This window comes from Hippocampus bargibanti, linkage group LG14 (genome assembly GCF_051943395.1).
Source record: "Hippocampus bargibanti isolate YZ-2025 linkage group LG14, ASM5194339v1, whole genome shotgun sequence".
Classification (NCBI taxonomy): Eukaryota; Metazoa; Chordata; class Actinopteri; order Syngnathiformes; family Syngnathidae; genus Hippocampus; species Hippocampus bargibanti.
Window position 1 is genome coordinate 2,054,505 of NC_142747.1, and position 14,390 is coordinate 2,068,894.

General features: G+C 45.2%; 1 protein-coding gene across 1 annotated transcript in view; it reads left to right on the top strand.

Moving 5' to 3' along the window:
• Positions 1–6,608: 6,608 nt before the first annotated feature.
• The window catches only part of dlc (deltaC), a 28,070-nt gene continuing 20,288 nt past the window's right edge, over positions 6,609–14,390 (top strand). The window contains exons 1-4 of the mRNA XM_089013432.1: positions 6,609–6,791; positions 7,207–7,461; positions 7,539–7,599; positions 9,688–9,945. Coding sequence (XP_088869558.1) covers positions 6,711–6,791; positions 7,207–7,461; positions 7,539–7,599; positions 9,688–9,945 — 655 coding nt within the window. The 5' untranslated portion in view covers positions 6,609–6,710. The remainder of the gene's footprint in view (positions 6,792–7,206; positions 7,462–7,538; positions 7,600–9,687; positions 9,946–14,390) is intronic.

The following is a 14,390-nucleotide window of genomic DNA, read 5'->3' on the forward strand; positions in this document are numbered from 1 at the left end:
AAAAAAAAACGAAAAATACAGTGATGCCTCGGCTTACAAACACCTTGGCTAACGAAATTTTTGGCTTACGAACTTTAAATTCATGAGAATTTAATCTTGGCATGCAAACTATTTTTCGGGATACACACGGAGCACAACAATGAGTGATGTGTCGATCGTGAACGAGCCCGTTCTCTAAACAAGGAAATGGCAGCCGACTTTTTTGTTGTCCTCTATTCCCCGCCCCCAGTCTGGTTAAAGCCGCACGGGTTTGGTCAAGAACGGAGCACTGAGGGGAGGGGTGGGGGGGTTACAGAAACACAGCTGCAAATTAAAAGATGAGCAGATGACAGAGAGTGAGAAAATGGATAGAAAACTGAAATTTGGACTCGTTTCAGCTTTATTGATAGTTCAAAGGCATAGTGTAGACTGCAAGGTTAAAATATCCCATCAATCAGGCTCCACAAATAACCCGCACAAGCCATCTGTACAGTACACTTGATGCAAAAAGCTATCGACCCAGCTAAACAGAACACAATTGATGATGAACTAGGTAAAATTATCGCAGGGAAAGCACAGCAACTTCAATCTGATATCGTCAAGAGGCAACCTGGAAGTTCGTCATCCATTGATGATTTCAAGGCTAGCCACGGATGGTTCGAGAACTTTAAGCATCGTACAGGGATTCATAGTGTCATTCGTCATGGTGAGGCAGCCAGTTCTGACGATAAAGCTGCCAAAGCTTACAAGGAATCATTCCTCAAGATGGTGGAAGAAGAAGGCTACGTTCCTCATCAAGTGTTTAATGCTGATGAAACCGGCCACTCCATTCCATCACGACCATCAGAAAGGTAAATAACGACTTTATTATACAGTACAGTTTATTTATTTAATTACAATACCATAGCACATTGTATCTGGCGGGTATCTTGTTATTGGTTACCATGAAAACAAAAATATTATTTATTTGGACTTGTTCTGTAAAAGTGTTTGTTTCTATGCGAACCTTTATATGTGTGTTTTTCTTAAAATCGTCGTCGATACTTTAGAATGTTTTGTCATTATCACTTCCGCTTCCGTATCATGTGTTTCGATAAAAGCGAATAAGACGAGACAGACGGAACGAGACTAATGCTAGAGAGACAGAAGCAGAGCAACTGCTCGAGAGAGAACGACAGTCGAAAGTCTACGTCAACGTTTATCTACTTTCGGTTAATAAGGTGCACACGGTACGTTATTAATTTGCTTATTGACTGAATGTTATCGTTTCAATGTCCTTTATAGTTTTCACGGTGTTTCACAATTGTGACATCAGTACGAGGCGTCATCCTTGACCGGGGTCGATACACACATTATACATAATAATATATTTTGTGTAGTTTTAAGGCGTATTTAGTTGAAAAGTATGTTTTATGGGGAGCTGTGAAACAGATTATTCTCGTTTTAATGGTTTTCTATGGGAAATTAATGTTTGGGATACACACTTTTCGCCTTACACACTGTCTGAGAACCAATTAAGTTCGTAAGCCAAGGTATCACTGTACAGTGAGACCTCAACTTACAAACACCTCAATTTACAAACTTTTTGTCTTACAAACGTCAAATGTATGAAAATTAAACCTTATAATAAGCACTATTTTCATAATACACACCCACCACGGCTGGCGGAGTGATCTTCGGCGGAAGCACACGACCGGACAGCACCAGAGGTTAAGTTACCAACAGTCCTTATGGAAGGTGACTCTCCTTCCATAAGCCATCAACGACCATCAAAAAGGTAAATAAAACTTCATTTTACAGCACAGTTTATTTCTTTAATTACAGTCCTCATGTAATGCGCCTCTCTTTCCAAACAGCAATTCCCTTTGACCTTCGACCTCCAACGCCATTCCATCAAGCCATAAATGACCATCACAAATGTAAATAAAGTGACTTTATGATACAATGCAGTGTATTTCTTTCATTACAATACAATAGCACACTTATTATACATAGAATAAGGTATGTTGTGTGTAGTTTTAAGGCTTATTTAGTTGAAAAGTATATTTTATGGAAACGCGGGAACAGATTATTCCCATTTTAATGGTTTCCTATGGGAATTTTTTTTTGAGATACACACTTTTCGCCTTACACACTCTGTCTGGGAACCAATTAAGTTTGTAAGTTGAGGTCTCACTGTACCTTGTCCACATTTGGTCGTTTCCAAGCGCGAGTGTCTCATCTTGCGTTCGCCTTTTTCCAAATTTGCGCCGGAAGTCGCCCCCGTCCCAATTCGGGGCACTTTTCAGGTCGCCCGCCGTCCAAACTCAAAGCGGCGTGTGCGGTGGCGTTTGCGGCGGCCTGGCCAGGAATCTTGGCGGAATGCAGGCACGCGTCCTGCTGGCCCTGGCGCTCGTCAACATTTTGTACTCGCACGCACGGCGCCGCGGGACTCGAGCTTGCGGTTCTTTTATAGTCATGTAAAGTTTGGTGCAAAAGCTGGTGAAGGCAAACGCAGCCAATTAAAAAGCGCAACAATGTCGAAGGCCTTTGATCAGCTCGCCGCCGCCCGCTTGGCAGCCATGATGTCACATCTTCACTTTCTGCCAACGTTGGACAGCTGCTCTCGTGTTTGCCTTGTTTGTGTGTTTTGTTTTAAAGCTGACTGGTAAGCTAAATGCTAATTGTAACTGGCGGGTATCTTGTCATCGGTTGCCATGACAACAAAAATAGAATTTATTTGGAATTGTTGTTCTGTAAAAGTGTTTAATGTTTCTACATGAACCTTTATATGTGTGTTTTTCTTCAAATCGTCTTCGATACTTTATTTCTAATGTTTTGTCATTATCACTTCCGTGTCATGTGTTTTGATAAACGAGACAAAGCATACCAGTAAACCTTGGCTAATAGCTGCCCTTATAAATGATTACAATTCCTGCATAAAAGTTGTAGTATGTCGTACATTACTTGAAATGATTAAAAAAAACGCTAACACAAGCGGAAATGCAGTTTACCGCGCATGCGCACATTATGCTTTCGTAATCAACCGTATGCAGCGATAACAAATCTACACATATGATCGAGTACAGTATTAGTAATACTGTGGAATGCCGCTGGATCAGCACTAGAAACGACGTGTTTGGTCAATGAGACTTGCTTTTGGCTACATTTTCCACGTGCCCGGCAGTTTTAAAGTGGCTCTTTAGATCGTAAAATCCACTTGCAGCAACTTTTATGTCCTTTTTACACGGAACGCAGAACAAACACTGAGGATCTTTTGTCGACGATCTTATCCATCCAGCGTATTCACCTTGGAGACTTCCCGTTCTTTTTGGTGGCGACCCGATAGTACGGTTTTTCTCTTCTTACTTGGCGCTTCTTCCATGCTTACTTGTACATTATAACTAGTTGATTACTCGATTGCAACACAAATGCCGGACTTCAAATACGGAAACAGATATACAATATCAAACAAAAACAATGTGACGCGCATGCGCATATCATGCTTCATTGACAAAGACTCGATAACCGCAGATTTTTTTCTATAATATAAAAGTTGTTATACGGCGTACACTATTCAAATGATGAAAAAACGTATAAATACGGGGGAAACGTATTTGGATGAAAAATATTATTTGTTGACCGACTCCATGTTGCGACGTGTTCGTATCACGCAAGGCAAATGAGTAGCGGCAAGTTTGAAGCCCCATTTATTGATTGACAGCTGCCACTTGGCAGCTGTCGCCCACCAGAAAAAAAAGCAAACGTTTCCAGAAAAGAGTCGCCGAATTTAATCAAGATGAACGGAAGGAAGGGGGCGGTTCCCGGTTGAATTCCAACTCCGCTCGGAGTTTTCAAGCGTCAGAAACCAAACGAGCCTCGACGGACGACGCCCTTTGACAACCGGTAAAACTTTCATCTTGGACTTCCGCTCGTTTCTCCGAAAGGTAAAAAAAATGACAAGGCAAAGTTGCCAGTCATTGATTGACGAGTGGTTTCGGTTCCCGAGTTGTTTGCGTCGACGCGGAGAGTCACGTTGAAGCCGACAAACGAATGGCTCGGCGATCCTTTTTGAGCACCAAAGTACTGCCGTGCCGTCCACCGCCGTGACCCCCCCCCCCACCCCCATTCCAACCACGCACCCCCCCCCCCCCCCCACGATGCTAATAAGCAACCGCAGCGACACCTGTCCACTTTGACACTTTGCATGTGGCTGAAAAGCTTTCATCCGATTGTCTTTGGGAGCGGGCGACACTTGGAGGCCTTCCTGTGGAATTCGACACGATTCAACCGCTTTCACCTTCGTGTCAACCGTCGTCCAACACATAAAAAAAAACTATTTATTGGGGGGGGGGGGTTCCCTTCTCTCTTCTCGTCAACGATCGCCTCGCCTGATGCGTCGTTCGCGAACGAGCCGGTTGTTAGAGCCGGATCTCTGAAGTGAACGAATCATAGCCGGTTCATACCAGGAGCCCGAAATTGGAGCCGACCTTTCCCCCTAAATTTCAACCATTTTCAATTGTGGATGACAAAGGATTCCGAAAATATACTCGTGCTCTCAACCCAATGAATGCAATTTTCCCCATTGTTGGGCTATTATTAAAGACTTTCTGATTCTGATTCTGAAAAGACTCTCAAATAATCACAGCAGAATCATATACGACGAAGAACGTGTTGCAGTCCAAGAACGGGTCAAAAAAGACACAACTGAGGAGCATTTGAGAGCCAAGAGAGCCGGATCGTTTTAGTGAGCCGAGCCAAATGAACCGGCTCTCTGAAAAGAGCCAGAATTCCCATCACTACAATTTAGCGCTTGAACGCAGCGAGGACATGCCCCCCCCCACCCCACCCCCCACCCTCGTCCCCTGCCGTCCGTTTGTTGGCCTCCCTCCTGTCCGTCTTCGCACCTGACATTTACGACTCGTCACGCGTGGTCTCACCTCCGCAGACGTTCCCACGGGAGGAGGAGGGGAGTCGGTGGGGGATGCCCCCCCCCAAATCTTGTCACGGCGACACGAGACGTTCCCACGCATGCTGTCTTAATGGTGGAGCTTCACACCTTACTTTCACGTGCCCCGCTTGTCCACGCGCGAACAAAAGGGCTCGTGGCAAACGGGTGTCAGGTGAGGGGGGGGGGTGTCAATGGACAGATGGCGCGTGATCGAATACGCATAACCTGGCGCGCGTCCTCATGCCTGTCGTGGATCAGTTTTGTTGTGCACGCGCCCACACGCAAACGACGAAGAGTTGGAGCGTGCCTGCTTCGCGTGGACGCACGCGTAATTACGCGCGTTTCCGAGGACTGCAGGCACGCGCCTCGATCTTAAGCCATTCCAACTCGGAGAAGGTGTCCACTTAATAATAATAATAATAATAATAATAATAATAATAATAATAATAATAATAATAATAATAATAAATTTCATTTCTAAATGCCTTTCAAAACTCTCAAGGACACTTTACAGTCACAGGATATTTTTTTCTGCGGGTGAGCAGCGGCAGCCACATGCGCCAGCGTTCATTCAACCAGGAAGTAACAAAGTAAAAAAAAATAACTAACAAATGATGTTTTATGGGGACCTGGGAACGGATTATTGTCATTTTAATGGTTACTTATGGGAAATAAATGTTTGGAAGACGAACTTTTTGCCTCACACACACTTTCTGGGAATCAATTATGTTCGTGAGCTGTATGTATGAGGTATTATCATTAAACTGTTCAAGTTTTTACCATGACTTGTGTCCACTCGGGACGTGGCAGGGGAATAAAAACAGTCATGAAACCCATTTTGGACGAGCCAGCAAAGCAAAACTAGCGAGTGGATAGCTAGTGGCTGGCGAGGGGATGGCTATTGGATAGCTAGCTATATTGGCTCGCAAATAGCTAGATTTGTATTTGTACCAGAAGCCCCCCCTTCTAGTGTTTGTTTCATTTACACGATCTTTAGGGATGTTCATTGTTTGGTCCTCCATTTTGTTTCACGTCTCAAGTACTAATAGCTATCTATTCGTGGGCTAGTAGCTGTCTATTCGCTGACTAATGGCTATCTATTCGCTAGCTATTAGCAATCTATTCGCTAGCTAGCTATTTGAGTTACTTCCGGGTTGAGTGAACGCTGGGGTTGAGTGTGGCTGCCGCTGCTCACCCACAGAATAAAAAAATATCCTGTGACTGTAAAGTGATCTTGAGAGTTTTGAAAGGCACTTAGAAATTAAATGGATTATTATTAATAATAATAATAATCACGTATCCTAGCTACCTAGCAGGATATCTATTACTTAATAGCCTGCTAGCTAGCTAGCTAGCCAGCCAGATAGCTAATAGATATTATTATTATTATTATTATTATTATTATTATTAAAAGGGGTTTCGTCTGATTCTGAAACGTTTTCAAAACTCGTCGTCCGAGTCGGGTGGCGGTGGAAGTGACGTCAGCGCTCCGCCGGCGGCTCGATGCAAACGAACACTTTGGCGTCTTTTGTAGCGTTTGGGCGAGCTGGCTCCGTTTCGGCTTCCAGCCAGCGCTTGGCCCTCCTCCTCCTACAACCCCCCCCCCCCCCCACCTCTCTCCTGTCCACCCGCCCCTCCCCACGCCGCTATAAAAGGCGTTCCTGCGGGCGGACGCCTCAGTCCTCAGTGGAGACTTACTTGTGACCCGCCGCCCCCTCTCGCTTCTCTCCGGACGCGTCGGGAGCGCGCCCGCTGTCGCCGCCGCCGCCGCCGCCGCCGTCCTTCGGCTTTTGGACTTTGGATGTTGTGGATGCATCTCGGAGGCGCCATGGCGCGCGTCCTACCGGCCGCCCTGATCGTCGTCCTGATGCGAGCGCGCACCGTCAGTACTTTTGCTCCGTCCGCCGTCCGCTTTCGCTTCTTTGCTCTTCCGTTCGACTCGCGCGTCGTCTCTTGTGCGCTTTGACGGTTTTACGCGCGCGACCTTTCTTTTGGCCTTTGCGAGTTTCCTCCTTCGTACTTTTGCAAGGCGATTGACGACTTTGGAGTCGCTGGAGGGGAAAGAAAAAAGGCGCAGTTGTTTGCATGGCACTTTGGATCTTGTCAAATTGCCACCCGGCGCGCGCGCGCGCGCGCGCTCTCTCCCCCGAAGCGACTTTCATTTCAGCAAACGTGCTTTTCTCGTTGTCGCGTATTCCGACAATAGTTTCCGTTTGTGCGTTTATGTGTCTTTTTTTTTTTGGGGGGGGGGTTCCTTGTTGCGCGTCGATGACGTCACTGCTGTCGTCCCCCCGCAGAGCGACTCGTCCGGCGTGTTCGAACTGAAGCTCGAGTCGCTGAGTGGCGCGAGCCCGCACGCGCTGTGCGGGCCGTCATCGGGGTCGCGCGCCTGCCACCTCTTCCTCCGCCTTTGCCTCAAGCACGCGCAGGACGTCATCGACCCCGAGCCGCCGTGCACGTACGGGACGGCGCAAGGCGAGATCCTGGCCGCGGACCCCGACAGCATCGGCGGCAGCGAGCCCCTCAGGGTGCCCTTCCACTTCAAGTGGCCGGTGAGTGCGCAGCCCCACCCTCCCACGTTGCTTTGTTCGTGGAAACTTCTCACCCCCCCCCCCCCCCCCCCTTCCAGGGAACCTTCTCGCTCATCTTGGAGGCCTGGACCGTCGAGTTTCCTGGACTGGAGTCCACAGGTAGCGGCAGGGGGGGCAGTTTGCGTCACAGCAAAACTCGACACATTTTTGGTTGATTTGAGCATAATAATAATAATAATAATAATAATAATAATAATAATAATAATAATATTTCATTTCTAAGCGCCTTTCAAAACTCTCAAGACACTTTACAGTCCCAGGATATTTGACCCCACACCCCCAAATGTTTGTATTTTATCAGTATATTTATGGCAGTGTTTTTTTTAACTTTATTTTACTTCCGGGTTGAGTCAATGCTGGCAAGTGTGGCTGCCGCTGCTCACCCACAGAAAAAAATATCCTGTGACTGTAAATCATTTGCTAGCTATTAGCTAGCTGGCTAGCTTTCTGGCTAGCTAGCCAGGTATCTAACTAGCTATTCACTATCTAACTGACTGGCTATCTAGCTGGCTGCTATCTAGCTCTGTATCTGTTGGCTATCGATTGGCTAGCTAGCTAGCTTTCTATCTACTTAAGTTACTTCCGGGTTGAGTGAACGCTGGCACGTGTGACTGCCGCTGCTCACCCGCAGAAAAAAATATCCTGTGCCTGTAAATCATTTGCTAGCTATTTACTAGCTATTTGCTATCGATTAGCTAGCTGGCTAGCTATATGGCTAGCTAGCCAGGTATCTAGCTAGCTATCTATTGACTATCTAACTGACTGGCTATCTAGCTGGCTGGCTATCTAGCTAGGTATCGGTTTGCTATCGATTGGCTAGCTAGCTAGCTTTCTATCTATGTAAGTTACTTCCGGGTTGAGTGAATGCTGGCGCGTGTGGCTGCCGCTGCTCACCCGCAGAAAAAATATTCTGTGACTGTAAAGTGACCTTGAGCGTTGAGAGTTATTAGCTAGCTAGCTCGCTAGCTAGCTTTCTATCTATGTAAGTTACTTCCGGGTTGAGTGAATGCTGGCGCGTGTGGCTGCCGCTGCTCACCCGCAGAAAAAATATCCTGTGACTGTAAAGTGACCTTTAGCGTTGAGAGTTATTAGCTAGCTAGCTAGCTAGCTTTCGAGCTATTTAAGTTATTAGCTCGCTAGCTAGCTTTCTAAATGTATTATTATTATATATATTTGAGTTATTAGCTCGCTAACTAGCTTTCTATCTATTTGAGTTATTAGCTCGCTAGCTTTCTATCTATTTGAGTTACTTCCGGGTTGAGTGAACGGTGCCATGTGTGGCAGCCGCTGCTCACCCGCAGAAAAAAATATCCTGTGACTGTAAAGTGACCTTTAGCATTGAGAGTTATTAGCTAGCTAGCTAGCTAGCTTTCTATCTATTTAAGTTATTAGCTCGCTAGCTAGCTTTCTAAATGTATTATTATTATATATATTTGAGTTATTAGCTCGCTAACTAGCTTTCTATCTATTTGAGTTATTAGCTCGCTAGCTTTCTATCTATTTGATTTACTTCCGGCTTGAGTGAACGCTGCCATGTGTGGCTGCCGCTGCTCACCCGCAGAAAAACATCTAACAGTGGCTGTTAAGTGACCCTGAGAGTTTTGAAAGGCGCTTAAAAATGAAATGTATTATTATTACAGTAAAGTCTCGTTATATCGATATTCAAGGGAGTCCGAAAAAATATCGATATAACCGGGACTATCGATATATCCGACCCTGTTTGCATGTAATTTTCTCCGTGCGTGCATAGAAATAGTATCGATATAACCGGGACTATCGATATATCCGATATCGATATAACGAGACTTTACTGTATCTATTTGTGGCAGTGGCCCCCGAAACACAATTGGATGAGGGGTGGGGCTCCTTGCTCCCTCCTCCTCCCCCTGCAACCACGTGATTGCATCTCGTACACCACCAGATGGCGGTAAAGGGCACATTTGGCGTTAGACGCTGCTCCGGCTTGGCCAAGTGAAGCTCATCATCCCAACACTAGATGGCGCCAAAGCACATTTTCAACGGAAACGCCAATTAGGCCTGAGCATCGCCGACTGAAGACAGCCCCCCCTAACCCCCCCTCCATTATAAAAATGTGGTCACATGATCCACTTTGGGGTTGCAAATGTCTCCGGATCGCAACGGTTGACTTTACTTGGCCGCTAATTAAATCTGCTTCTTCTTGTTCAGAGAAGCAGAACAAACTGATCAACCGCGTGGCGACGCGGCGGCAGCTGAGCGTGGGCGACGATTGGAGGCGGGACGTCCACCGGAGCGAGCGCAGCCACGTGCGCTACGCCTACCGCGCAGTGTGCGACCAGAACTACCACGGCGACGCCTGCGCCGCCTTCTGCCGCCCCAGAAACGACACCCACGGCCACTTCACATGCCTGCGCGACGGACAGCGCCGCTGCCTGGACGGCTGGGCGGGCCAATACTGCGTGCAGCGTGAGTGCGCCCGCCGTCCTTTCCCCCCCGCCGTCCTTTCCCTCCCGTCGTCCTTTCCCGCCCTCTTCCTCCCCCCTGGACTTTTCCTCCGGTTGCCACCTTTTGCCCCCGAGTCTTTCCTCCCCGATGGGCCCCTTTTCTCCCAGCTTCCTTGCCAACGCTTGTTGTTGTCCACGCGTGGCGAAAAAGGCGAGTCGAGCCAAGAGTGCGAGCGGGAAATGGCCTCCATTTTTGGGGGTGAGGGGAGGGGGGCAACAAGGGGCCAATGGCTCCGCCGGCTGTGAAAAGAGACGGCATGGGTGGCTTTTGTATCTGGCAATTTATTAGCTATATGGCTATCTAGCTAGTTAGCTAACTGTCTAGCTGGCTATCTACTGAAAAACCTGTGACTGAAAAGTGACCTTGTGAGTTTTAAAAGGTGCTTCTAAATTATGTATTATTATTAATTATTATTTATTATTATTATTATTATTATTATTATTATTATTATTATTATTATTATTATCAAACAGTTTAAGGACAGCGTCATGTTTTTAATGCATATTTTGACAATTCATGGTTAGGGTTCCTGTTACCTCATAAATTATGACAGTCGAGCTCGCTATCAAGCTACCTACATAACTATCTATTTTCTATCTGTTAGTTATCTATTGGCAGTCTAGCTGGATGGCTAGCTATCTAGTTGGCTATCTATTAGCTATCTAATAGCGGTCTAGCTGGCTGGCTAGCTATTTAGCTAACTATCTATTAGCTAAATAGCTGGCTGGCTAGCTATTTAGCTAACTATCTATTAGCTAGCTAGCTTTCTATCTATTTGAGGTACTTCCAGGTTGAGTGAACCATGGCACGTGTGGCTGCCGCTGCTCACCCACAGAAAAATTTATCCTGTGACTGTAAAGTGACCTTGAGAGTTTTGAAAGGCGCTTGGAAATCAAATGTATTATTATTATTATTATTATTATTATTATTATTATTAGCTATCTGTTAGCTATCTAGCTAGCTTTCTATCTATTTAAGTTCCTTCCGGGTTGAATGAATGCTGGCGCATGTGGCTGCCGCTGCTCACCCACAGAAAAAATACAGTAAAGTCTCATTATATCGATATTATCGGGAGTTAGAAAAAATGTCGATACAACCGTACTGTCGATATATCCGTCCTGCGCCGAATTGCATTAACAAAAGCCGCCAAAAGAGGGCATCCAAGCGCCATATAAGAAACGGAGCTGGCCATGAGCTCGCCATTTTGTGCCTCTTTTTTTGGGTAAGAGATGTTCCCCCAATGTTGCCTCAAAATGGCACATATAATTCTTTAATCGATTGCAAACATGTATGCTTTCCTCTTCTGAACTACAGTGTATTAGAATCATATTCATAACTGGATGTGTAACAAGAAAGCATATTATCCGAATCTGAAACAATTGTTTGGATTCACAAGCAATGCAAAACGTCTTGGCGTGAAGACATTTTTATTGGTGTTTTGCATTTGAATAAAAAGTGACATTGGTTGTCCTTTAATACACAGTATGGAATCTACAGTAATTTTCAAAATCATCGCGCTTCAGCAGACAAAACAAGAAACATTGTTGCAAAAAACGATTGCATTCATATACAGTACAGTGGGCATGTACATAACACAACAGGGAAACTGCAACGCTTACATCTTACTGTATTATATATACAATTAAAAAAAGTCATCAGTCTTCTTCTGCTTCACATTTTTACCTTTTAACACAAACACTTCAATCTTGTCTGCTACACACGAGCTGGCGTCTGAAAATGAAAATGGCTCCGCTACACGGGAGCTGGTCACGTAACAAACTCACGTGACCAAGTCACGTGACCAAGTCGACCAATGGCGCGACCGATGGCGTGTGTGATATAAACATAGCAAAATGGCCGGCGGGAGATGAAAAAGAGCACCGCAGTAACCGGATTATCGTAAAAACCACGAATCGTACTAAACGGAACTGATTATACATAAAAAGACTAGAAATGTGCACGGGAAATGAAAATAGTGTCGTAATAAGCAGTATTATCACTATAAACGATATCGATATAACGAGACTTTACTGTATCCGTGACTGTAAAATGAGCTTGAGAGTTTATGAAAGGAACTTAGAAATCAAATGTATTATTATTATTATTATTAGCTATCTGCTAGCTAGCTTTCTATCTATTTAAGTTACTTCCGGGTGGTGTGAACGCTGGCGCATGTGGGTGCCGCTGCTCACTAGCAGAAAAACTAATCCTGTGACTGAAAAGTAGCTATTAGTTATCTATTAGCCAGCTAGCTAACTTTCTATCTATTTGACTTATTCCGGGTTGCGCGAACGCTGGCTCGTGTTGCTATCTATTAGCTATCTACCTGGCTAGCTATATATTTGATATCTATTAGCTATTAGCTTTCTATCTATTTGAGTTACTTTCAGGTTGGGTGAACGCTTGCGCATGTGGCTGCCGCTGCTCACTCACAGAAAAACTAATCATGTGACTGTAAAGTAGCTATTAGTTATCTATTAGCTAGCTAGCTAATTTTCTATCTGAGTTATTCCGTGTTGAGTGAACGTTGGCTCGTGTTGCTATCTATTAGCTATCTCCCTGGCTAGCTATTTATTTGCTATCTATTATCTATCTCGCTAGCTATTAGCTAGCTAACTAGCTTTCTATCTATTTGAGTTACTTTTGGGTTGGGTGAACGCTGGCGCATGTTGCTGCCGCTGCTCACCAGCAGAAAAACTAATCCTGTGACTATAAAGTAGCTATTAGTTATCTATTAGCCAGATAGCTAACTTTTGTATCTATTTGACTTATTCCGGGTTGTGCGAACGCTGGCTCATGTTGCTATCTATTAGCTATCTACCTGGCTAGCTATATATTTGATATCTATTAGCTATCTAGCTAGCTATTAGCTAGCAAGCTAGATTTCTATCTATTTGAGTTACTTTCGGGTTGGGTGAACGCTTGCGCATGTGGCTGCCGCTGCTCACTCACAGAAAAACTAATCATGTGACTGTAAAGTAGCTATCCGTTATCTATTAGCTAGCTAGCTAATTTTCTATCTGAGTTATTCCGGGTTGAGTGAACGCTGGCTTGTGTTGCTATCTATTAGCTATCTACCTGACTAGCTATTTATTTGCTGTCTATTATCTATCTCGCTAGCTATTAGATAGCTAACTAGCTTTCTATCTATTTGAGTTACTTTCGGGTTGGGTAAACGCTGGCGCATGTTGCTGCCGCTGCTCACCAGCAGAAAAACTAATCCGGTGACTGTAAAGTAGCTATTAGTTATCTATTAGCCAGCTAGCTAACTTTCTATCTATTTGACTTATTCCGGGTTGCACGAACGCTGGCTCGTGTTGCTATCTATTAGCTATCTACCTTGCTAGCTATATATTTGCTATCTATTAGCTATCTAGCTAGCTATTAGCTAGCGGGCTAGCTTTCTATCTATTTGAGTTACTTTCGGGTTGAGTGAACGCTGGCGCGTGTGGTTACCGCTGCTCACCCACAGAAAAATTTCTCCCGACTGTAAAGTGACCTTGAGAGTTTTGAAAGCGCTTAGAAATTAAATGGATTATTATGGGTGGCTTTTGTTGCGCGGGCCAGCTGCTTGGCTTCAGTGTGCGTGCGTAAATGTTTGTGTGTCGTGTTAGTGTGCGAGCATGTGCGTGTTTGTGTCACTGTTTATTTTCATGTGAGTAGGTGGGAGAATATTTGTAAATACCAGCGTGCCACTACACTTTTTGGTGTATGCTAGTGCACACATAGTTAGTTGGGTGTGTGTGTGTACACTGCAATGTGTGTCCTTGTGTGTGTTTGTGTGTGTGGGTGGCCAATGCGTGCACTTGTTCATTTATGCTTCCGATGGTGGAATTATGTCTCATTGTGTGGGTGCGCGCACACGCGCACCCCAGGAATGCTTTGTACGCGGGTGTCCAACTCAAGGCCCGAGGGCCGGTCCCCGCCTGCTAAGGCAAAACATCCACCTGCACATGTGTGATTCTGCCTCAAATGGGGCTACTGATACGCACATACTGGCCAGAGCTAGAGACATGTTGTAAATCACACCACACTCACAGCTGTGCTTCAGATGTAGCACGACTGAAGGCCTAGGAGAGACATGCACGGCCCGCCGCTGGGTAACACCCAAAGATTTGTCATATTTGGCTATCTATTAGCTGTTTATTAGCTATTCATTAGCTAGCTGGCGAGCTCTTAGCTGGCTGGCTGTAAACTGTCTAGCTGGCTAGCTGTTGGCTTTCTGGCTATCTATTGGATTGGATTTGCCTTTATTAGTCTCGCAGTGGAGAAATTTACATTAGCTATGTATTCGCTATCCAATAGCTAGCTAGCTAGCTTTATATATATTTGAGTTATTTCCGGGTTAAGTGAACGCTGGCTGCCGCTGCTCACGCACAGAAAAGAACTGTGACTGTAAAATGACT